Below are 26,088 nucleotides of genomic sequence, written 5' to 3'. Positions count from 1 at the left end.
TACATTTAGTTGATATTCTCTCCATGTGAACTATATAAAGATACAGTTCTTACATTTAGTTGATATTCTCTCCATGTGAACTATATAAAGATACAGTTCTTACATTTAGTTGATATTCTCTCCATGTGAACTATATAAAGATACAGTTCTACATTTAGTCGATATTCTCTCCATGTGAACTATATAAAGATACAGTTCTACATTTAGTCGATATTCTCTCCATGTGAACTATATAAAGATACAGTTCTACATTTAGTTGATATTCTCTCCACTATAGTGGCATTAAAATTACATTCATTCTCTTTTTAGTCTGGTCACACAAGTTGGTAAAAACTAATGTGTGTATTGTGTAACAGTTTATAGCTGGTTCTCTGTATCTCAGATGGTAAAACTAATGTGTGTCTTGTGTAACAGTTTATAGCTGGTTCTCTGTAACTCAGATGGTACTGCATGGTGCTTACAATGCCAGGATGGTGGGTTCAGTTCCTGATACCAACCTGAAGGTAAAATGCATGACTGTTAGTTGCTTTGGCTAAAGTGTCTGTTAAATGGCATCTATTAAGATGTAAAAATCTGCATTCAATGATCAACTCACATTGAGGATCACATAACTTTCAGTATGAAATAGGGAGAAGTTTCCTCCACTGATATAGAGTCAGTGCCCTGTGTTCAACAAGCATCAGAGTGCTGATCTGGGGTCAGTTCCCTCCCCATCAATGCATCTTATTCATTATGATCTAACAGACTGAACTGGTCCTAGATCAGCACTCCTCTCTTATTCATTATGATCTAACAGACTGAACTGGTCCTAGATCAGCACTCCTCTCTTATTCATTATGATCTAACAGGCTGAACTGGTCCTAGATCAGCACTCCTCTCTTATTCATTATGATCTAACAGACTGAACTGGTCCTAGATCAGCACTCCTCTCTTATTCATTATGATCTAACAGACTGAACTGGTCCTAGATCAGCCCTCCTCTCTTATTCATTATGATCTAACAGACTGAACTGGTCCTAGATCAGCACTCCTCTCTTATTCATTATGATCTAACAGACTGAACTGGTCCTAGATCAGCCCTCCTACTCTGAAACTCTTCATGAATACAGACCTAGATATGTATGGATCCGTAACCTTGATAAAGGACTGTTTTACATCATAGGCCTGGTTCATCAGTGTTAGTTCTCTAGTGCCACCCTGGTCCAGACTGGCTGAATATACTGACATCTAGCGGCCATTTAACTGTATGACAAAAAATGTCCTAAATGGAACCCTTTTCCCATTATAGTGCGCTACTTTTGAGAAGGGCTCATAGAGTTCTGGTAGCGCACTATATAGGTGTAGTAAATTCCTAACATGTATTCTATATTCTTTGTGTGTGTAGTGTTGTAACAATGGGAGTCATGTCTGGTGTCACTGAGGGAATCACTAATGATCAATAACCCCTTGACCACTGGGAAATAAAAAACTGGAGGGGAAATCACACAAGACTGACAGCCTGTGAGTTTATTAAAAGCATTCAGTGATTCATGACAGTTTAAAGAACAACAGGTCTTCATCTGGAACATATCCACACAATCTAATGTATATCAGACCTGAACTAAATACTATACTTTCTCTGTAACACACAGATCATAAGAGAATTACATCATGTTCTATATACTACTAACATCATAACAATCTGCATCATAATCAATATCATAACATTTGTAATCAATAACATCATTATCTATATTCTACTAACAACATCATAACAATAATCTACATCATAATCAATATCATAACATTTATAATCAATAACATCATTATCTATATACTACTAACATCATAACAATCTACATCATAATCAATAGCATAACATGTATAATCAATAACATCATTATCTATATACTACTAACATCATAACAATCTACATCATAATCAATAGCATAACATTTATAATCAATAACATCATTATCTATATTCTACTAACATCATAACAATCTACATCATAATCATTAGCATAACATTTATAATCAATAACATCATTATCTATATACTACTGACAACATAACAATCTACATCATAATCATTAGCATAACATTTATAATCAATAACAACATTATCTATATACTACTGACAACATAACAATCTACATCATAATCAATAGCATAACATTTATAATCAATAACAACATTATCTATATTCTACTAACATCATAACAATCTACATCATAATCAATAGCATAACATTTATAATCAATAATATCATTATCTATATACTACTGACAACATAACAATCTACATCATAATCATTAGCATAACATTTATAATCAATAACAACATTATCTATATACTACTGACAACATAACATGGCAGGAACTGCCTACATTATTACACATATTATTAGTTAATTATGGAAATTAAGATAAGCAGGACATTTTATTTAAATATATTTTTTATAGCTGTATAATAATGCTAATCGATGTGAGGGTGATGGAAATGCTTTTGTCTGCTGATCTGCTTCTGTTCTGTGTGTTTCACTGTGGGGTCTTTTCAAAGGATGGGTCCCAGTCTCTCAGGGGCCCTGGGATCCAGGGGGACGGGGGGGGTCTGCCGGTCACTGGGATGACAACCCTACTTGGGATGGGGAGGGGCTTTAGAGGATGGAATAGTGGAGAACAATTGGAGGGTTACTTAGTAGCAATGCAAATATCATGGTACAGCTATATGAACACTCAATCACTATGGTACTTTTTAACAGTGAGTTTACAAACATATTTTGATAAATATAATTGAAAGTTGTGTCTCATTATGGTAAATGGTGAAATAAGTATAGCCAGTTATAATTGTAATGGCCTAGCAGATAATAAGAAAAGACGATCTGTATTTACTTGGTTGAAAGAGAAGGAATATAACATATATTATTTACAGGAAACTCATTCAACCATTTAAGATGAAGTTGTGTGGAAAAAGGACTGGGGGGGAAATATATTTCTCCCATGGGCAAAGAAATTCCAAAGAGGTGATATTAATTAACAGTAATTTTGGTAGATGGATGAAGGTAGATGGATCATTTTTTATATGTTATTGGGACATAAACAACAGGGCTTATTAACCTATACAGTCCAAATAATGATGATCCAGGCTTCTTTGAAAATATATAGAATAATTTATCAACCGTACAAGCAACACAAGACTCTATTATTATGGTGTCAGATTATAATCCGGTTTTAAATATCTCTATGGAACGTTAAGGAAATCACACTGCAAACTATCACCCTCATTCACTAAAGAAAATCACACTGCAAACTATCACCCTCATTCACTAAAGGAAATCACACTGCAAACTATCACCCTCATTCACTAAAGGAAATCACACTGCAAACTATTACCCTCATTCACTAAAGGAAATCACACTACAAACTATCACCCTCATTCACTAAAGGAAATCACACTGCAAACTATTACCCTCATTCACTAAAGGAAATCACGAATGTCATGGATATATTGGAACTAGAGGATATATGGAGGTTTAATATCCTGACCTAGTGAGATATACATGGAGGAGGTTTAATATCCTGACCTAGTGAGATATACATGGAGGAGGTTTAATATCCTGACCTAGTGAGATATACATGGAGGAGGTTTAATATCCTGACCTAGTGAGATATACATGGAGGAGGCTTAATCAAGCTAGTTGTCTTTACTACTTTCTTATGTCGTTCTCTCTGGCACCAAAAGTTAAAATAGTGTTGATAGGGGACATATATTGGCATATATATTACTCTTACAGAATTTCCACGTGGGCGAGGATATTGGAAATTTTATCAAAGCCTATTGGATGATAACTTGTTTTTAACTAGGACAGAAGAATTTATAACCTACTTTTTCAGACATAACATAGATACAGCAGATCCCCTTATTGTATGGGACACTTTTAAATGTGCCTTCAGAGGCAATGCAATTCAGTAATCTCTAAAAGAAAAGCAATTTAGGTCAAAATAGTCCATATTAACAAAGAAAATGGCAGGACTAACAGTACAGTTAGGTAGCAATAAGAACTGTACCGTAGAGGCTCAGAGTAAGTAAGAGGAAAAACAAAAAGAAATGGAGGAACTTATTCAAGAAAGATCCAGTGTAACATATTATAAAAAGCTTCACCATAGAATCCTACCAAAAATAATTTAATGAAGGCCAAATTACAGAGGAGGAACTTCTTCATACAATTAAAGCCTTTAAGTCCAGGAAAACTCCAGGGCTGGAGGGCATACCAGTGGAGGTTATAACAAACCTTTTTAGATCTACTCAGAGGACCGTTATTAGCATGTTTTAACCACTCCTATATAAATGGTAGATTATCAGACACGCAACAAGAAGGTCTGATTTCATTATTACTGAAACAGGATCCAAGTGGTAAATATAAAGATCCAGTCCATTTAAAAAAATGGAGGCCTCTTACACTTCAGTGCTGTGATGGAAAAGATTCTTGTAAAATGTGTAGCGCAGAGAATTAAAAAGGTTTTGTCGGATATTATTCATCCTAATCAGACAGGTTTTTTTCATGGACGATACATTGGAGATAATATAAGACAAGTACTGGAAACAATAGAACGCTATGAAGAATCTGGGAAACCAGGCCTGGGATTCATAGCTGACTTTGAAAAGGCTTTTGATAAAGTACGACTGGAATTTATATATAAATGCCTGGAATATTTACATTTTGGAGAATACTTATACAATAGGTTAAAGTTATGTATGGTAACCCTAGGTGTAAAATAGTAAATAATGGCTACTTCTCAGAAAGTATTATTAAACTGTCAGGAGGAGTAAAACAAGGTTGTCCAATATCGGCATATCTACTTATTGTGGCCATCAAAATGTTAGCTATTAAAACCAGATCTAATAAAAATATCAAGGGGTTAGAAATCCAGGGCTTAAAAACAAAGGTGTCATTGTACACAGATGATTCATGTTCCTTTAAATCCATATTTTGGATCCCTCCACATCATCATAGAGGATCTAGATACTTTTTATAACCTCTCTGAATTACAACCAAATGATGATAAGAATACAACTTTTACATTACCGTGTAGTTTACCAATAAAATGTTCTGAGGGTGATGTTGACATACTCGGTATACATATCCAGAAAGAAACAAATTAACTCACTCTAATACATTTTAATAGATATTTAGCAAAAATAGATAAGATCTTGCTACCATGGAAAGGAAACTACCTGTCTATTTATGGAAAAATCACCCTGATTAACCTCTCTAGGGTAGGGGGCAGTATTTGCACGGCCGGATAAAAAACGTACCTGATTTAATCTGGTTATTACTACTGCCCAGAAACTAGAATATGCATATAATTGTTTGATTTGGATAGAAAACACCCTAAAGTTTCTAAAACTGTTTGAATGGTGTCTGTGAGTATAACAGAACTCATATGGCAGGCAAAAACCTGAGAAGATTCTGTACAGGAAGTGCCCTCTCTGACCATTTCTTGGCCTTCTACACTCTCTTTATTGAAACTGAGGATCTCTGCTGTAACGTGACACTTCCTACGGCTCCCATAGGCTCTCAGAGGGCGGAAGAAAGTTGAATGATGACTTTGCAGCCCATGGCTGAAAAACAGTAGCGCATTTGGTAAGTGGTCTATCTGAGGACAATGAGACAGGGGCGCGTGTGCACGTGAAGAGTCCATTTTAGATTTTCAGTCTTTGAACGAAAACAGGGTTTCCCGGTCGGAATATTATCGCTTTTTTATGAGAAAAATCGCATAAAAATTTATTTTAAACAGCGTTTGATATGCTTCGAAGTACGGTAATGGAATATTTAGAATTTTTTTGTCACGATACGCGTCGGGCGCGTCACCCTTCGGATAGTGTCTTGAACGCACGAACAAAACAGAGGATATTTGAACATAACTATGGATTATTTTGAACCAAACCAACATTTGTTATTGAAGTAGAAGTCCTTGGAGTGCATTCTGACGAAGAACAGCAAAGGTAATCCAATTTTTCTAATAGTAAATCTGAGTTTGGTGAGTGCCAAACGTGGTGGGTGTCAAAATAGCTAGCCCGTGATGGCGAGCTATCTACTCAGATTATTGCAAAATGTGCTTTTGCCGAAAAGCTATTTTATAATCGGACATAGCGATTGCATAAAGGAGTTCTGTATCTATATTTCTTAAAATAATTGTTCTGTTTTTTGTGAACGTTTATCGTGAGTAATTTAGTAAATTCACCGGAGGTTTGCGGTGGGTATGCTAGTTCTGAACGTCACATGCTCATGTAAAAAGCTGGTTTTTGATATAAATATGAACTTGATTGAACAAAACATGCATGTATTGTATAACATAATGTCCTAGGAGTGTCATCTGATGAAGATCATCAAAGGTTAGTGCTGCATTTAGCTGTGTTTTGGGTTTATGTGACATTATATGCTAGCTTGAAAAATGGGTGTCTGATTATTTCTGGCTGGGTACTCTCCTGACATAATCTAATGTTTTGCTTTCGTTGTAAAGCCTTTTTGAAATCGGACAGTGTGGTTAGATTAACGAGAGTCTTGTCTTTAAAATGGTGTAAAATAGTCATATGTTTGAGAAATTGAAGTAATAGCATTTCTAAGGTTTTTGAATATCGCGCCACGGGATTCCACTGGCTGTTGAGTAGGTGGGACGATTTCGTCCCACATACCCTAGAGAGGTTAACTCTTTAGTCATATCCCAGTTTACCCTGACTAACTCTTTAGTCATATCCCAGTTTACCCCGATTAACTCTTTAGTCATATCCCAGTTTACCCTTATTAACTCTTTAGTCATATCCCAGTTTACCCCGATTAACTCTTTAGTCATATCCCAGTTTACCCCGATTAACTCTTTAGTCATATCGCAGTTTATCCTTATTAACTCTTTCGTCATATCCCAGTTTACCCCGATTAACTCTTTAGTCATATCCCAGTTTACCCTGATTAACTCTTTAGTCATATCCCAGTTTACCCTGACTAACTCTTTAGTCATATCCCAGTTTACCCTGATTAACTCTTTAGTCATATCCCAGTTTACCTATTTGCTTATGGTCTTGCCTACACCTGGCGACCTGTTTTTTAAATTAAATGAGAAAATAATATTCCATTCGATTTGTAATGGCAAGCCAGACAAAATTTAACAAGCCTATTTATACAATGAATATGAATTCGAAGGGCAGAAATGATTATCCTCTCTAAGGTAGGTGAGACGAAATCGTCCCACCTAGTCAACAGCCAGTTGAATCCCGTGGCGTGTTATTCAAATACCTTAGAAATGCTATTACTTCAATTTCTCAAACATATGACTATTTTACACCATTTTAAAGACAAGACTCTCGTTCATCTAACCACACTGTCCGAATTCAAAAGGCTTTACAACGAAAGCAAAACATTAGATTATGTCAGGAGAGTACCCAGCCAGATATAATCAGACACCCATTTTTCAAGCTAGCATATAATGTCACATAAACCCAAACCACAGCTAAATGCAGCACTAACCTTTGATGATCTTCATCAGATGACAATCCTAGGACATTATGTTATACAATACATGCATGTTTTGTTCAATCAAGTTCATATTTATATCAAAAACCAGCTTTTTACATTAGCATGTGACGTTCAGAACTAGCATACCCACCGCAAACTTCCGGTGAATTGACTAAATTACTCACGATAAACGTTCACAAAAAACAGAACAATTATTTTAAGAATTATAGATACAGAACTCCTTTATGCAATCGCTATGTCCGATTTTAAAATAGCTTTTCGGTGAAAGCACATTTTGCAATATTCTGAGTAGATAGCCCAGCCATCACGGGCTAGCTATTTAGACACCCACCAAGTTTAGCCCTCACCAAACTCCGATTTACTATAAGAAAAATTTGATTACCTTTGCTGTTCTTCGTCAGAATGCACTCCCAGGACTTCTACTTCAATAACAAATGTTGGTTTGGTTCAAAATAATCCATCGTTATGTTCAAATATCCTCTGTTTTGTTCGTGCGTTCAAGACACTATCCGAAGGGTAAATAAGGGTGACACGCCCGACGCATTTCGTGACAAAAAAAATCTAAATATTCCATTACCGTACTTCGAAGCATGTCAACCGCTGTTTAAATCAATTTTTATGCCATTTTTCTCTTAAAAAAGCGATAATTTTCCGACCGGGAAACCCTGTATACGTTCAAAGAGAGAGAAACTAAAAACATGGGGTCGCCTCGTACACGCGCCTCAGGCTCATTGTCCTCTGATAGACCACTTACCAAAGGCGCTAATGTTTTTCAGCCTGGGGCTCCAAAGGCATCATTCAGATTTTTCCCGCCTTCTGAGAGCCTATGGGAGCCGTAGGAAGTGTCACGTTACAGCAGAGATCCTAAGTTTTCAATAAAGAGAGTCAAGAAGGCCAAGAAATGGTCAGAGAGGGCACTTCCTGTACAGAATCTTCTCAGGTTTTTGCCTGCCATATGAGTTCTGTTATACTCACAGACACCATTCAAACAGTTTTAGAAACTTTAGGGTGTTTTCTATCCAAAGCCAATAATTATATGCATATTCTAGTTTCTGGGCAGTAGTAATAACCAGATTAAATCGGGTACGTTTTTTATCCGGCCGTGCAAATACTGCCCCCTACCCTAAAGAGGTTAAATATTAAAGCGTTAGACCTCTCACTAAAGGCGTCAGTCATACAAAAGTTATATTCAAATCCATACTGGTTCTCTAGCAGATTAGTAAGAATGTCTCACCCCAGGTTCAGTTACCTGTGACGGTGAGAGGAACTCACTCTCAGAGGAGAAGTTATGAGGGAACATAAAACGTAGCTACGTATCTACTTGCCTCATTTACTGTAGATATGACAATAACATGACATGTAACAGTGGTAGTGAGTAGAGACGTTCACTGAGATAACACTCAAATACAAAAGCATTCTGGGATATTTAAGTTGTATTTGATTCCTATTTGACTGAGTGATCTATTTAGTAAAGCAGACTGACAAGCTAAACAGTCATCATGAGAGGTGCAGAGGAAGTTGTATGAATGAAGGAAATCAGTTGAATATAATTATAATATCTTGTTATTACCTGAGCAGATCCCTGTGAGTCCAGGAAGGAGATATAATACAAGGCCAAAAGAATGTGGGTATCTGTAGCGAGTTTTTCAACAGAGGAGACATGATTCTTATGCTCTACGTGCTTCAGCACTTGCTGGTTCTGTTCCATGTGCTTGTGTGGCCTCCCATTTTGCGGCTGAATCGCTGTTGCTCCTAGATGCGCCACATTGAAAGTCGCTGAGCTCTTCAGTAAGGCCATTCTACTGCCAATCTATGGAGATTGTACCGCTGCGTGCTTGATTTAATACACCTGTCAGCAACAGGTGTGCTGAAATAGCAAAATCCACCACTGCCCACATACTTTTGGCAATGTAGTGTACCTTGTAATTACCTGAGCAGATCACTGTGAATCCAGAAAGGCGACCAGACGTTCTGGAACACTCCCTCAGCGCAGACTCTGACCCATAACAGGAAACTCCATACACTCCAGTGGTGTTTCCAGGTAGAACTGAAACAGTGGAGCCACAACCCAGCTGTCTACACACTACTGCAGCTGTAGCCTCCCGGTTCCAGTCTTCAGCTCCCACAATCTTCCACTCTCCCTGGTCGTACCATTCCAATCCACCAGCATAGCGACTGCCTCCTCCCACCAGCCTCACATCATCAGGCTCTGAGAAAAGAAAAGAGAGAGACAGTAATCTTACTATTTTCTCACTAAAACACACCTATATTGCCTCTCATATTCTTCACTCCAGGTGAGAAACAATGTTGATTGAGTGACAAACTGTTTCTTACCTGAGCAGGTGAGTCCAACAGCATTACCAGGTAGACAGGTGTTGTTTTCTCTGTCTGAGGTGTCACAGTCCAGGAGAAGGGACTCATTGCCTTTACACTGGAACTCTTTATCCCAGGTCTGACCCTTACCTTCTCCATAGAGCCCCCCCTGTAGAGCTGCAGGAGCCCCACAGCCAAGATCCCTACAGACTACCTCTGCATCCTGCCGGTCAAAGTCAGCTTCACACACTGAGGCCCAGGACTGATTGGACTTCACCTCCACTCTCCCAGAGCAGAGACCAGCTCCACCCACAAGCCGCACAGACTCTGGAGAAAAAGACTTGGTTGAACATTCAATCAGTTTTGTTGATGACACTGTCAAGGACTAAACACAAATATGTTGGATAAAAGATTGTAGTTTGCTATGTTTGATACTGTAAGAGGTAGAAATGGGTTCTTAGTCACTCAGGATAGGGTTGGGAATAATGCAGGCAGGAGACAGGAATAAGTTCACTTCACTTTATAGAAAATAAACAGCTGGACATTCATCAGGCAGCTTCACTTCAGTAACATCTGAACTACAATGATCTGCCCATGAACATCTCCCATAAACCCATATGACAAACACAAATATAATGTTTAAATAATCTGACATCTCCCACTATTTAGATGAATTAAAAAAACATAAAACATGATACATGGTAATATTGTATAATGTATAAATAAATCTTTCAATATGACCAGTCTCTTACCTGAACAGGTCACATGATGATAATATCCACCATTACAGTTTTTACTTCCTTCATCTTTGTAACATTGTCCAATAGACTCATCTCCATATAAACTGCAGCTAACATATATTGTTCTTCCATCTTCAACCAGTGGTCCTCTAGATACATCTACAAAATTTCCACAGTCCAGCTCTCCACACACAACCTTAGCCTCTTTCATGCCCCACCACCCAGGACATAGACCGAACCACTCTCCTCTGTAGAAGACTTCCACTGTCCCAGAACAGGAAGTGGTCCCATTCACCAGTCTGACTGAGAGTTCAGCTGTAAACAGCAGAGAGGAAAACACAGTGGTGAGGACAGATGATGACAGTGATTCTGTTATTCTAACAGCAGTAGTGCTTTGTGGTTGACAAGTATTAGTAGTTCCATAAAACACTACTTGTTATTGGGGTTTAGAATGGTTTGTATGGACACATGAATTTCTCCATGTGGGATAATAAAGTTGACTAATATTGAACTGCTATAATCACTGTAGATTTATACTCTACCTACCTGGTGGACTGACGCTTTGAGCCTGGAGATCTGAGGAGAAAGAGAGAGACAGAGGAGAAAGAGAGAGAAAGAGACAGAGAGATAGAGAGAAACAAAGGAGAAAGGAACGAGTCAGAGGAAGAGAGAGACAGAGGAGAAAGAGAGAGAAAGAGACAGAGAGATAGAGAGAAACAAAGGAGAAAGGGAGGAGTCAGAGGAAGAGAGAGACAGAGGTTAAATGAACATCAACATGACCTTTCATGATGTGATGGGGAAGACTGGCTTATCGTTGGTATGGTGCAACACCACCCATGTGTCCACACATTCCCTTCCAACTCTTTGCAGATTAGTTTATTTTTAATTAATACATTTGGTTTTGTCTGGGTTTTTCTTTTCTTAATTTCAGAGGTCAGGGTCAAGCTGAGCTGAACCAAGAGTGGAAGAGTGGAAAAGGTTACTGGTTATGATGACATCATCTGATGAGAAGTCAGATATTCAGTTAACTGCATGTTAGTCTGTCAGCCCACTCTCTTTTGAAAAGGATAAAACATTCTACATGCAAAATAATATACAAATGTTTCTTGAATAATACATGTCTCTTACCTGAACAGATCACATAATGATAATTTCTACCATCACAGTAACCAGGTCCTCCTTCTCTGAAGCCACACTCTGTAATAGTAGACTCATGTCCCCTGCAACTCTTTATGGCAACTCCTCGTCTTCCCTCTTCAACCAGTGCTTCTTGATTGACAGCTACAGCATCCCCACAGTGCAGCTCTCTACACACAACCATAACATCTCTCATGCTCCACCACCCACTACATACAGCTGACCACTCTCCTCTGTAGAAGACTTCCACTGTCCCAGAACAGGAAGTGGTCCCATTCACCAGTCTGACTGAGAGTTCAGCTGTAAACAGCAGAGAGGAAAACACAGTGGTGAGGACAGATGATGACAATGATTCTGTTATTCTAACAGCAGTAGTGCTTTGTGGTTGACAAGTATTAGTAGTTCCATAAAACACTACTTGTTATTGGGGTTTAGAATGGTTTGTATGGACACATGAATTTCTCCATGTGGGATAATAAAGTTGACTAATATTGAACTGCTATAATCACTGTAGATTTATATTCTACCTACCTGGTGGACTGACGCTTTGAGCCTGGAGATCTGAGGAGAAAGAGAGAGACAGAGGAGAAAGAGAGAGAAAGAGACAGAGAGATAGAGAGAAACAAAGGAGAAAGGGAGGAGTCAGAGGAAGAGAGAGACAGAGGTTAAATGAACATCAACATGACCTTTCATGATGTGATGGGGAAGACAGGCTTATCGTTGGTATGGTGCAACAACACCCATGTGAACACACATTCCCTTCCATGTGAACCTCTCTTTGCAGATTGGTTTATATATCATTTAATACATTTGCTTTCGTCTGTTTTTCAATCATTAGTTTCATAGGTCAGGGTCAAGCTGAGCCGAACCAAGAGTGGAAAAGGTTACTGGTTATGATGACATCACTGGTGAGAAGTCAGTTCTGAAAAGATATTCAGATCACAGCATGTTAGTCTGTCAGTGCTCTCTCTGTTAACATCTCCCTCTCTCTCCTCCCCTTCTCTCTCACTCTTCTTCCCTCCCCTTCTTCTGTGTCCCATAGCCACTTAAAGTTGTTTGGGTGTGTAGAAATACAGCTAAACCTAGGGTATGGCTAAATGGGGTGTGTAGAAATACAGCTCAACCTTGGGTATGGCTAAATGAGGTGTGTATAAATACAGCTAAACCTAGGGTATGGCTAAATGGGGTGTGTATAAATACAGCTAAACCTAGGGTATGGCTAAATGGGGTGTGTATAAATACAGCTAAACCTAGGGTATGGCTAAATGGGGTGTGTATAAATACAGCTAAACCTAGGGTATGGCTAAATAGGGTGTGTAGAAATCCCCCCACCAGAAAATTTACTGTACTTAAAAACTCTACAATACTATTTGGAGAAATGCAAAATTAACAAAAATGCCCCCAGACATTATCAGTGCAATATTAGGTTTATATTAGGTTTAAAGGTCTGTGGAATGGAGTGTAGAATGTACTACTCAACCTCAAAATACATAGGCTACATTGACACATTTAGTCTACTGGTGGAACAGTACAATGAAATAGATGTATAATACACACTTCAAAGGCTGACTTCAAATATCCACATCAATGTGAAAGTAACCGGAGCATAAAACAGCTGACTGTGAATGCAAAATACGGCAGATAAATCCTAAAGGAATTTCTTAGGCGTTCAATCAACAATGACGCATAACGACAAACTGACTCAACCTAAGAATAAAGATAGTCATGAAATACAAGATGAAAATCTACACCAATCATTCCTTTACTTGATATTGTTAAATAATGCTAGTATGTGAGAACAATACTTTTTGTAAACAAATGTTTCATTTTGGCGTTATAATAAGGTTGGTAGCAAGATGGAAAATCGTTGAGGAAATCTGTTGCAGCTCAAGTTGACTACAAAATCCACAATGCAATGCTCTCTGTATGGGCTGGCTGGTAGCTAAACGTATCTCCACACAATAATACCAAAGACAATATCAGCATGTGAAGTAGCTAACTAGCTGTTAAATCACCTAAACAAACTGCACAATCAATTTAGGAGTCTACAATCTCACCATATTCAACCTACAGATTGATGTGCCTCACAGAGTGGATTCTAACATTCACAACTTCAGATATAGTTTTGAGGAGATGGGAAACGGTGCCTATAAAACATCCATGAGCCGCACAGTGCATTCTGGGTGATTCTGGGACAAGAAGAGCACTCTTTCAAGGATTGAATGGGAGTCTATTGTGCACTAGCTCAAACACCCAACATTAGCATGAATGGTCAACAAGAACAGACGCCTCACAAGTCATCAACTGGCAGCTTCATGAAATAGTACCCACAAAACACCAGTCTCAACGTCAACAGTGAAGAGGCGACTCAAGGATGATGGCCTTCTGGGCAGAGTTTCTCTGTCCAGTGTCTGTGTTATTTTGCCCATCTTAATCTTTTCTTTTTATTGGCCAGTCTGAGATATGTATTTTTCTTTGTAATGAATAGAGATGACAAAGAAGGGCAAGAAATGGTCAGACAGGGTACTTCCTGTACAGAATCTTCTCACGTTTTGGCCTGCCAAATGAGTTCTGTTATACTCACAGACACCATTCAAACAGTTTTAGAAACTTTGGAGTGTTTTCTATCCAAAGCTAATAATTATATGCATATTCTAGTTTCTGGGCAGGACTAATAATCAGATTAAATCGGGTACGTTTTTTATCCAGCTGTGAAAATACTGCCCCCTAGCCATAAGAGGTTAACATATTTCTACGAATGTAAATATAACTTTTTTTGTACTTTTCGTCGTGACATTTTGCTCGCGCTTCCTGTATTTGGAGTAGTGGACTGAACGCGCGAACAAAAAGGAGGTATTTGGACATAAATGATGGACTACATTGAACAAAACAAACATTTATTGTGGACCTGGGAATCCCTCGGAGTGCATTCTGATGAAGATCATCAATGGTAACTGAATATTTATAATATTATTTCTGAGTTTTGTTGACTCCACAAAATGGCGGGTTTGGTTTCGTGTCTGAATGCTGTACTCAGATTATTGCAAAGTGTGCTTTCGCTGTAGTTTTTTGAAATCTGACACAATGGTTGCATTACGGAGAAGTGTATCTATAATTTTTTGAATAACAGTTAAATATTTTATAACTTTTATGATGAGTATTTCTGTAAATTGATGTGCTCATTCACTGGAAGTTTTTGGAGGCAAAACATTTCTGAACATTACACGCCAATGTAAATGGGGTTTTTGGATATAAATATGAACTTTATCAAGCAAAACATACATGTATTGTGTAACATGAGTGCCATCTGATGAAGATCATCAAAGGTTAGTGATTCATTTTAGCTGTATTTCTGGTTTTTTGACGCCTCTCCTTGCTTGGAAAATGGCTGTGTGGTTTTTCTTGTATAGGTGCTGTCCTAACATAATCTAATGTTATGCTTTCACCGTAAAGCCTTTTTGAAATCGGACAATGTGGTTGGATTAATGAGAAGTGTAACTTTAAAATGGGATATAATAGTTGTATGTTTGAGAAATTTGAATTATGAGATTTTTGTTGTTTTGAATTTGCCGCCCTGCTATTTCACTGGTTGTTGAATAGTGTGTCCCGCGGGTGTAACATGACCGCTAAAATGCGGTCACAATGGGCAGACGAAAATTCCAAATAGTATCGTAAAGTTTGTAGAAACATGTCAAACAATGTTTATAATCAATCCTCATGTTGTTTTTTGCCTAAATAATCAATAATATCTCAATCGGACAATAGCGTCATCAATATACAAGAAAAACAAGAAAGGCGCGCTCTTGGTCATGCGCAGTAACCAGCTTTTGGGACATCCCAGGGTCCACTCACTCAATGTGGTCATTCTCCCTCATTTTTCAGAATGAAAGCCTGAAACAATGTCTAAAGACTGTTCACAACTAGTGGAAGCTATTGGGAACGCAATCTGGGTCATAACAATTTATATGGTGGATAGGCTTTCAATGGAACAACACCCATTTCAAAATAATGGCACTTCCTGCATGGATTTTCTTCAGGTTTTCGCCTGCCATATCAGTTCTGTTATACTAAAAACAACCTGAGGATTGGTTATAAACATCGTTTGACATGTTTCTACGAACTTTACGGACACTATTTGGAATTTCGTCTGCCCGTTGTGACCGCATTTGAGCCATTGGATTACTGAACAAAATGCGCCAACAAAATGGAAATTTTTGGATATAAAGACGGACTTTATCGAACAAAACTAACATTTATTGTGTAACTGGGAGTCATGTGAGTGCAATCATACGAAGATCATCAAAGGTAAGTGATTCATTTTATTGCTATTTCTGACTTTTGTGACTAATCTACTTGGCTGCTAACTGTTTGTAATGTTTTGTGTGCTGAGCGCTGTCCTCAGATAATCACATGGTTTGCTTTCGCCATAAAGCCTTTTTGAAATCTGACACGGCGGCAGGATTAACATCAAGTTAACCTGTTGGGGCTAGGGGGCAGTATTGAGAATTTTGAAAAAAATATGTGCCCATTTTTAACTGCCTCCTACACCAACTCAGAAGCTAGGATATGCATATTATTAACCTCTTACATCTAGACGTTCCGCTAGCGGAACACCTGCTCCAATATCCAATGATGGGCGTGGCGTGAAATACAAACTCCTCGAAAATCCGAAAACTTCAATTTTTCAAACATATGACTATTTTACGCCATTTTAAAGACAAGACTCTCCTTTATCTAACCACACTGTCCGATTTCAAAAAGGCTTTACAACGAAAGCAAAACATTAGATTATGTCAGCAGAGTACCCAGCCAGAAATAATCGGACACCCCTTTTTCAAGCTAGCATATAATGTCACAAAAAACAAAACCACAGCTAAATGCAGCACTAACCTTTGATGATCTTCCTCAGATGACACTCCTAGGACATTATGTTATATATAGATGCATGTTTTGTTCAATCAAGTTCATATTTATATCAAAAAACAGCTTTTTACATTAGCATGTGACGTTCAGAACTAGCATTCCCACCGAACACTTCCGGTGAATTTACTAAATTACTCACGATAAACGTTCACAAAAAACATAACAATTATTTTAAGAATTATAGATACAGAACTCCTTTATGCAATCGCGGTGTCCGATTTTAAAATAGCTTTTTGGTGAAAGCACATTTTGCAATATTCTGAGTAAATAGCTCGCCATCACGGGCTAGCTATTTTGACACCCTCCAAGTTTGGCCCTCACCAAACTCAGATTTACTATAAGAAAAATTGGATTACCTTTGCTGTTCTTTGTCAGAATGCACTCCCAGGACTTCTACTTCAATAACAAATGTTGGTTTGGTTCCAAATAATCCATAGTTATATCCAAATAGCGGCGTTTTGTTGTGCGTCCAAGACACTATCCGAAGGGTAAATAAGGGTGACGCGCCCGGCGCGTTTCGTGACAAAAATTTCAAAATATTCCATTACCATACTTCGAAGCATGTCAAACGCTGTTTAAAATCAATTTTTACGTGATTTTTCTCGTAAAAAAGCGATAATATTCTGACCGGGAGTCGTTGTTTTCGTTCAAAGACTGAAAATTAAAACATTGAGTCATCTTGTGCACGCGCGCACCATTCTCATTGTTCTCAGATAGACCACTTACAAAATGCGCTACTGTTTTTCAGCCATGGCCTGCAAAGGCATCATTCCACGTTCTGGCGCCTTCTGAGAGCCTATGGGAGCCTGAGAAGATGTCACGTTACCGCAGAGATCCCTTGTTTTGGATAGAGATGATCAAGAAGGCCAACAAATGGTCAGAGAGGCCGCTTCCTGTTTGGAATCTTCTCAGGTTTTGGCCTGCCAAATGAGTTCTGTTATACTCACAGACACCATTCAAACAGTTTTAGAAACATTGGAGTGTTTTCTATCCAAAGCTAATAACTATATGCATATTCTAGTTTCTGGGCAGGAGTAATAATCAGATTAAATCGGGTACGTGTTTTATCCGGCCGTGAAAATACTGCCCCCTATCCGTAAAAGGTTAACAGATTTGGATAGAAAACACTCTGAATTTTCTAAAACTGTTTGAATGGTGTCTGTAAGTATAACAGAAATCATATGGCAGTCAAAACCCTGAGACAATTTCTAACAGGAAGTGGCTATCTGATGTGTTGAATTACTTTTAAGCCTATGCCATTGAAACACACAGGGACTTATTAATCATTGAGGACTTCCTACGCCATCCACTAGATGTCACCTGTCTTTACAAAGTGGTTTGAGTCTTCTACTGTGAAAACTGACCGAACAAGAGACTTGGAACGTTGGTCATAAGCGGATGGCCGATACTACTCTGGCGTGCGAGTGCATGTTTGGGTACTCTTGTTCCAATACGTTTTAAAAGAGAATGCAATCGTACGCCTTGAATATTATGGAAGTTCTGATTGAAAAAGGCCCTAATGATTTATGCTATACAACGTTTGACATGTTTGAACGAACGTAAATATTTGTTTTCCCCTCTTTGGTGAAGACAAGTCCGGCGGGCGTCATTCATGTTTTTGAGTAGCCTACAGGACGCGCTAACAACACGGAGCTTTTTGGACATAAATTATGAGCTTATTCGAACAAAACTACATTTGTTATGGACCTGGGATACCTGGAAGTGCCTTCTGATGAAGATAATCAAAGGTAAGGGAATATTTACATAGTATTTTTGATTTTAGATCTCTCCAACATGGCGCCCAGTCTGTATCGCAAAGCCTATTTTTCTGGGCGCAGTACTCAGATTATTGCAAAGTGTGATTTCCCAGTAAAGTTATTTTTAAATTTGGCAATGCGGTTGCGTTCACGAGATGTTAATCTATATTTCTTTGAATGAGAATATAATATTTTACCAATGTTTTCGAATAGTAATTATTTAATTTGTTGTGCTGATTGACTGGCGGTATTGGAGGGAAAATATTTCCTCAAGATCAACGCCATAGTAAAACGCTGTTTTTGGATATAAATATGAACTTGATTGAACAAAAAATGCATGTATTGTCTAACATAATGTCCTAGGAGTGTCATCTGATGAAGATTGTCAAAGGTTAGTGCATAATTTTAGCTGTTTTTCTGCTTTTGGTGACGCCTGTCTTTGCATTTACAAAACATTACACACAGCTATTTTCAATGTACTTTTCTAACATAATCTAACTTTATGCTTTCGCCGTAAAGCATTTTTGAAATCGGACAACGTGGTTAGATTAAGGAGATGTTTATCTTTCAAAGGGTGTAAGATAGTTGTACGTTTGAGAAATTTGAATTATGACATTTAATTGTTTTCAAATTTGGCGCTCTGATATTTCACCTGCTGTTGATAGGGTGTACCAGGGGTGGGACGCTTGCGTGTGTGTGGATATCACTTCAAACATTTTCCATTGAAACACACAGGGGCTTATGAATCATTTAGCACTTCCTATGGCTTCCACTAGATGTCCCCAGTCTTTACAAAGTGGTTTGAGTCTTCTACTGTGAAAACTAACCCAAAGAGAGGCTGTTGATCTTGGTCACAGGGGGTGGGCCATTACCATTGTGACGCGGGCGTCCCTGGCTACTCTCCCCTTTCGAAACGTTTTGAAAGACAATGCAACCGTCCCCATGGAATATTATTGAAGCTCTGGTTGAAAAAGGCCCTAAAGATTTATGTTATACAACGTTTGACATGTTTGAACGAACTTAAATATTTTTTTTTGCACATACGTGACGACAAGTCCGACGCACCACGGTACATTTTCAGTAGCCTTCGGAGCGCGCTAACACTATTGGGACATAAATTATGAACTTTTTCGAACAAAACTACATTTGTTATGGACCTGGGATTCCTAGAAGTGCTTTCTGATGAAGATAATCAAAGGTAAGGGATTATTTAAAATAGTATTTTTGATTGTTGATCGTTCCAAGATGGCTCCAACATGTATAGCCTAGTCTATATTTCTGGGCATACTACGTCGTTTTTTGTAAAGTGTGATTTCCCAGTAAAGTTATTTTTAAATCTGGCAAAGCGGTGGCATTCAAGACATGTTAATCTATAAGTCTTTGAATGACAATATTAAATTTTAACAATGTTTTCGAATAGTAATTTTGTAAATTGTAGAGCTGATTCACCGGAAGCATTTGAGGGAAAAGATTTTCTGAACGCCACGCGCCGATGTAAAATGCTGTTTTTATATATAAATATGAACTTTATCGAACAAAAAATGCATGTATTGTGTAACATGATGTCCTAGAAGTGTCATCTGATGAAGATTGTCAAAGGTTAGTGCTGCATTTAGCTGTGTTTTGGGTATTTGTGATGCATCTAGTTGCTTTGAAAATGGCTGTGTGATTATTTCTGGCTGGGTTCTCTCCTAACATAATCTAATGTTTTGCTTTTGCTGTAAAGCCTTTTTGAAATCGGACAACGTGGTTCGATTCAGGAGAGGTGTATCTATAAAACGGTGTAAAATAGTAATATGTTTGAGAAATTGAAGTTATAGCATTTATGAGGTTTTGCATTTCGCGCGACGTGATTCCAATGGCTGTTGATTAGGGTGGGACGCAAGCGTCCCACTGGCCCAGAGAGGTTAAACAGGTCAACATTCACAAAGCCGCCGGGCCAGACGGATTACCAGGAAGTGTACTCAAAGCATGCACGGACCAACTGGCACTTTCAACCTCTCCCTGACCGAGTCTGTAATACCTACATGCTTCAAGCAGACCACCTTAGTCCCTGTGCCCAAGGAAGCGAAGATAACCTGCCAAAATGATTACCGCCCCGTGGCACTCACGTCGGTAGCTATGAAGTGCTTTGAAAGGCTGGTCATGGCTCATATCAACAGCATCCTCCTGGACACCGTAGACCCACTCCAATTTCCATACAGCCCCAACAGATCCACAGATGACGCAATCTCAATCGCATGCCACTTTCTCACCTAGACAAAGGAACACCTATGTGATAATGCTGTGGTGCCAGGACAGCAACCTCTCCCTCGATGTGAGCAAGACAAAGGAGCTGATTGTGGACTACAGGAAAAGGCAGGTCGAACAGGCCCCCATTAAAATTGATGGGGCTGTAGTGGAGCGGGTCGAGAGTTTCAAGTTCCTTGGTGTCCACATCACCAACGAACTATCATGGTCCAAACATACGAAGACAGTCGCGAAGAAGGCACGACAAAACCTTTTCTCCCTCAGGAGACTGGAAAAAGGATCTACAGCTGCACCATCGAAAGCATCCTGACCGGTTGCATCACCGCCTGGTATGGCAACTGCTTGGTATCTGACCGTAAGGCGCTACAGGGGTAGTGCGAACAGCCCAGTACATAACTGGGGCCAAGCTTCCAGCCATCCAGGACCTATATAATAGGCGGTGTCAGAGGAAAGCCCATAAAATTGTCAGAGACTCCAGACAACCAAGTTATAGACTGTTTTCTCTGCTACCGCACGGCAAGTGGTACCAGAGCGCCAAGTCTAGGACCAAAAGGCTCCTCAACAGCTTCTACCCCCAAGCCATTAGACTGCTGAATAATTCATAAAATTGCCTACATGTACAGATTACCTCAAATAGCCTGTACCCCTGCACACTGACTCGGTACCGGTGCCCTCATTATTCGTATTCTTATTGTGTTACTTTTTATTATTACTTTTTATTTTAGTCTACTTGAACTGCACTGTTGGTTAAAGATGCAACGCAATATTGATTATTGAATTACCCTTTGATCTAGTTCAGTCTTATCAATCACTTAAACATACAGTATGTAATAATGATCTCTTACATAACTTGATGACTGTGGGCATTTTAGCTTATTTTTTGTTGTTCTATGTGCTAGAAGGGTCATGGGTCATTAGATTGTTGTTCTATGTAGAGACGGCTAGAAGGGTCATGGGTCATATTAGATTGTTGTTTTATGTAGAGACGGCTAGAAGGGTCATGGGTCATATTAGATTGTTGTTCTATATAGAGACGGCTAGAAGGGTCATGGGTCATATTAGATTGTTGTTTTATGTAGAGACGGCTAGAAGGGTCATGGGTCATATTAGATTGTTGTTCTATATAGAGACGGCTAGAAGGGTCATGGGTCATATTAGATTGTTGTTTTATGTAGAGACGGCTAGAAGGGTCATGGGACATATTAGATTGTTGTTCTATATAGAGACGGCTAGAAGGGTCATGGGTCATATTAGATTGTTGTTCTATATAGAGACGGCTAGAAGGGTCATGGGTCATATTAGATTGTTGTTTTATGTAGAGACGGCTAGAAGGGTCATGGGTCATATTGGATTGTTGTTATATATAGAGACGGCTAGAAGGGTCATGGGTCATATTAGATTGTTTTATATATAGAGACGGCTAGAAGGGTCATGGGTCATATTGGATTGTTGTTATATATAGAGACGGCTAGAAGGGTCATAGGTCATATTAGATTGTTTGGAAATGTAGGAAATGAGCTTTCAATTCCCCAAAACATTCTAAGGTTATATAAAACCAAAATTGCTCCCCTGGATGGAGACATACGCTAGTGCACCCCTTGGGGTCCCGAGGACCAAGTTTGGGAATCCTTGTTCTAATCATGCGTCTGTGACACAAGTTTATCACCTAGTGGCCATACGAGGAACAGTCCTGTCAGTGTGTTTTTACTGCTGGCTCAAAACAACACATGACCTGCATACATGATATGATTAATGTGTGATCATTTTGCAGATAATTTTGCTAATTTTAGCCTAAAGACTCGATACAAGTGGGGTAAGATAAATTAATAAGATGTCTAACCAGGACACATTGTCTAGTGCACTGGCAAATAATGGCAGATCATGTTGCTGACTTTAACACAAAAAAGGGCTTGAAACAGGTCAGAATATCTTAAAACAAATCAACTTGATTTTCTGGGTAAGAAAAATTAACTCAAAACAAGTAAATACGTTTTCTGGGTAAGAAAAATGAACTAATGTCACGTCCTGACCAGTGTAAGAGGTAATTTTCTATAGTAGAGGGGTCAGGGCGTGACAGAGAGTGTTTGGTTGACAGTCTGGGTTGTTATTTCTATGTTTTGGGTTCTAGGTTTTCTGTTTCTATGTCGGGTTTTGTTTGGGTTGATCTCCAATTGGAGGGAACTGCTTCTTATTGCTTCTGATTGGAGATCATATTTATGTAGGGGGTTTTCCAATTGTATGCCGTGGGTTGTTAATTTTGTGAGTAGTGTATGCCTGCTCTGCGTCACGGCTTTATTGTTTTAGTATTTTCAAGTTTATTGTATATGGCATTTAGTTTCACGATTAAATAAAAGATGTGGAACTACGATCACGCTGCGTATTGGTCCGATCCTTCTGAAAGCCCTGACAGAACAACCCACCGTAAAAGGACCAAGCGGCGTGAGAAAAAGTACTTAGAGTCATGGACTTGGGATGAAATATTAGATGGAAAAGGACCCTGGAGCCAGGCTGGGGAGTATCGTCGCACGAAGGAGGAATTAGAGGAAGCCAAGAGGGAGCGACGATACTACGAAGCGCTAAATCCACCAATAATCAAGGTGGAGAGGCAGCCCCATACATTTTTTTGGGGGGGGGGCATAAGGAGAGTTTGTCGACATCAGGGGGGAGCCCTGATCTAACTTCCTGTGCCTATTGGAGAGAGCCGTGGAGCAAACAGAAGCCAGTCAAGGAGTCAAGTGCGGAGCTCGACGCGAGAATCCGAAGAAAAGTACTGGCAGAAAGAGCACGGCGGAGCGGGCGTGCTGAGGAGCGAGCGATGAGTTACGGTGTGGTGCGCACAATAATGCCCATACGCACTCACAGCCCGGTGCGGTCGGAGGATCGGAGGGATAGGAGGGTTCTGGGTTTAGCACCAGAGCCGCCATAGACTTTTGTTGCCCTCCCTACCCTCTCCTTGTGTTTTTGTGGTTGTTGTGTTAGGTTTTTTTTTTTTGCAGTCGGCGTTTATTGTTATTGTATTTTAAACCTCTTGACGTTCCCCTAGGATAGGGGGCGCCACAGCGCATTTTGGAAAAAAATCGTTCCCATTTTCAACGGCCTACTAATCAAAGTCAGAAGCTAAGACATGCATATACTTATTTTATATGGATAGAAAACACCCTAAATTTTCTAAAACTGTTTGAATGGTGTCTGTGAGTATAACAGAACTCGTATGGCAGTCAAAACCCCGAGACCGATTGAACCAGGAAGTGGGAATCTGAATTGTCGACTCGACTTCACAGCCTTACCTATAAATCACAACGTAAAAAAATGATAATTGAGCACTTTCCAGTGCTTCCACTAGATGTCCCCAGTCTTTACAAAGTGTTTTGAGGGTTCTGCGGTAGAAACTCAGTGAAAGAGACGATGTGGCAATTGGTCAGAGTAGTAGGGCCATGAGCATTGTGACGTCGGCGGTCGTGTCTGCCCCCACCTTTGGAAGCCTTTTGAAACACAATGACATCGTCCCACTCGAATCTGATTGGCTCTCTTGTTGAAACAGGCCCTGACGATTATTTTATACAACGTTTGACATGTTTGAACGAACCTAACTAACCGTAAACAGTCATTTTGCGTTAGACAGGTGCCGCGCACGGAACAACATTTGATTACAGCCTTAGGACGCGCTAACAACAGGAAGCTAATGGAACATAAAGCATGGACTTTTTCGACCGAAAATACATTTGTCATGGACCTGGGACATCGGGAAGTGTTTTCTGATGAAGACAACTAAAGGTGAGGGATTATTGGCGATATTATACAATATCAGATGTTACTTGCTCAAATGTTCAAAGATGGCGCCGAGCTAGGTTTTCGAGCTCAATTTCTGGGTATCGCATCCCATTTGATCTCAAAGTGTGATTACCCTGTAAAGTTAATTTAAAATCTGTTTTGACGGGTGTTTTCAAGAGATATTCATCTATAAATCTTAGATTGACAATATATATTAAAAAAATCGTTTTCGAATAGTAATTTATAAAATTGTAGCACTGTTTCCCGGGACGCATTATATGGGAAAATAGTTAGTCAACCTCAGGTGCCGATGTAAAATGCTGTTTTTATATAGAAATATGACCTTTATTGAACAAAAGATTGCATGCTGTGTGTAACATGATGTCCTAGGTGTGTCATCTGATGAAGTTTGTAAAAGGTTAGTGCTGCATTTAGCTGTTTTTTGGTTATATGTGATGCGTGTGCTTGGTTGGAAAATTCATATGATGCGATTTTTACAAAGTACTCCTCTAACATAATCTAATATTGTGCTTTTCCTGTAAAACCTTTTTGAAATCGGACAACGAGGGTCGATTCAAGAGAGGTGTATCTATAAAACGATATGAGATAGCCCTATATTTGAAAAAAAATAAATATTGAATTTCGTTATGCTAATGTCGCTAGGAGTTTTCGCTGGAAAATGATCCCGCTAACGGGATGAGACATTATTGTATATGGCATTTAGTTTCACGATTAAATAAAAGAAGTGGAACTACAATCACGCTGCGTATTGGTCCGATCCTTCTGAAAGCCCTGACAACTAAAAACAAGTAAATACGTTTTCTGGGTAAGAAAAATGAACTCAAAACAAGTACATTTGTTTTCTGGGTAAGTGAGAGTGACTCAAAACAAGTAAATATGTTTTCTGGGTAAGTGAGAGTGACTCAAAACAAGTAAATATGTTTTCTGGGTAAGTGAGAGTGACTCAAAACAAGTCATTTTAACTTTATTGTACCTCTAAGTAAGATTTACATTTTTTTGCATTGTGACAACTCTTAGTACCTGAATTCTGTGTCTTCACGTCCTCCAGTTGACTTTGCGTGACAGCCTCTCTCTTTTCCACTCTCTGTTCCACTCTATGTTCCACCACCATGTCTCTCAGCGCTCTCAGCTCAGCCCAGAGGTCCGGCTCAGAGTCTGTCTGTCCATCTGTCTTTCCGTCTGCTGGTGTTTTGACCTCGAATTCTGTCTTGAAATCTACAGCTTTAGCTTTAGTGACCTCTACACCTTGACCTTTGGTGACCCCTACCCCAGACAGACAGAGGAGCAACAGCAGAGGAACGACAGAGACAGACTTCTGCATCTTCATATCACAATCACAGCTTGCTAATGGAACTGGAGGTTTGAATATTGCTTACTCTTATATACACACTGATTCAGAATTCACCCATCCCCCTGGTCATGTTGCAACAGTAACCTAGTCAAGCCTCACTCCTCCTCCTCACCCCTCACCACTTGGTTGCTTCCCACTTAATGAATCATCCCACATTTCATCAGGATCTTTGGGTTAAAAAAACTCCTGTTCACTTCTCAATCACTGGGATGACACACATGATCAAAACCAGTTCAGACCAAGGAGTGGTCCAGAATAAGGGAAGGGGTCTGAGGAGGAGGAATAACAAAGTTCTGAATATGTATTTCTG

General features: G+C 39.2%; 1 protein-coding gene across 1 annotated transcript; it reads right to left on the bottom strand.

Moving 5' to 3' along the window:
• Nucleotides 1-1,475: 1,475 nt before the first annotated feature.
• On the bottom strand, nucleotides 1,476-25,805 carry LOC115187376 (scavenger receptor cysteine-rich type 1 protein M130). The gene is made up of 8 exons (XM_029746448.1): nucleotides 25,448-25,805; nucleotides 12,237-12,266; nucleotides 11,697-12,005; nucleotides 11,115-11,144; nucleotides 10,581-10,883; nucleotides 9,850-10,155; nucleotides 9,446-9,724; nucleotides 1,476-2,635 (listed from the first exon to the last, which is right to left on the bottom strand). The coding sequence occupies exons 1-8, from the start codon at nucleotides 25,752-25,754 to the stop codon at nucleotides 2,616-2,618; spliced, it is 1,584 nt and encodes a 527-aa protein (XP_029602308.1). The 5' UTR covers nucleotides 25,755-25,805; the 3' UTR covers nucleotides 1,476-2,615.
• Nucleotides 25,806-26,088: the final 283 nt, after the last annotated feature.

This window comes from Salmo trutta, unplaced genomic scaffold, assembly GCF_901001165.1.
Source record: "Salmo trutta unplaced genomic scaffold, fSalTru1.1, whole genome shotgun sequence".
NCBI classification, from domain to species: Eukaryota; Metazoa; Chordata; class Actinopteri; order Salmoniformes; family Salmonidae; genus Salmo; species Salmo trutta.
Note: the sequence above shows the minus strand (reverse complement) of the source record. Positions and strands in the feature narration are given on the sequence as shown.

Excerpts from the sequence above, each read along its gene's own strand:
- LOC115187376 (XM_029746448.1), bottom strand. The coding sequence starts at position 25,754 with ATGAAGATGCAGAAGTCTGTCTCTGTCGTTCCTCTGCTGTTGCTCCTC. Across the intron at positions 12,006-12,236 it reads TCAAAGCGTCAGTCCACCAG|CTGAACTCTCAGTCAGACTG; the intron begins GTAGGTAGAATA and ends TGCTGTTTACAG. Across the intron at positions 2,636-9,445 it reads ATTCACAGTGATCTGCTCAG|CCCCTCCCCATCCCAAGTAG; the intron begins GTAATTACAAGG and ends CATCCTCTAAAG.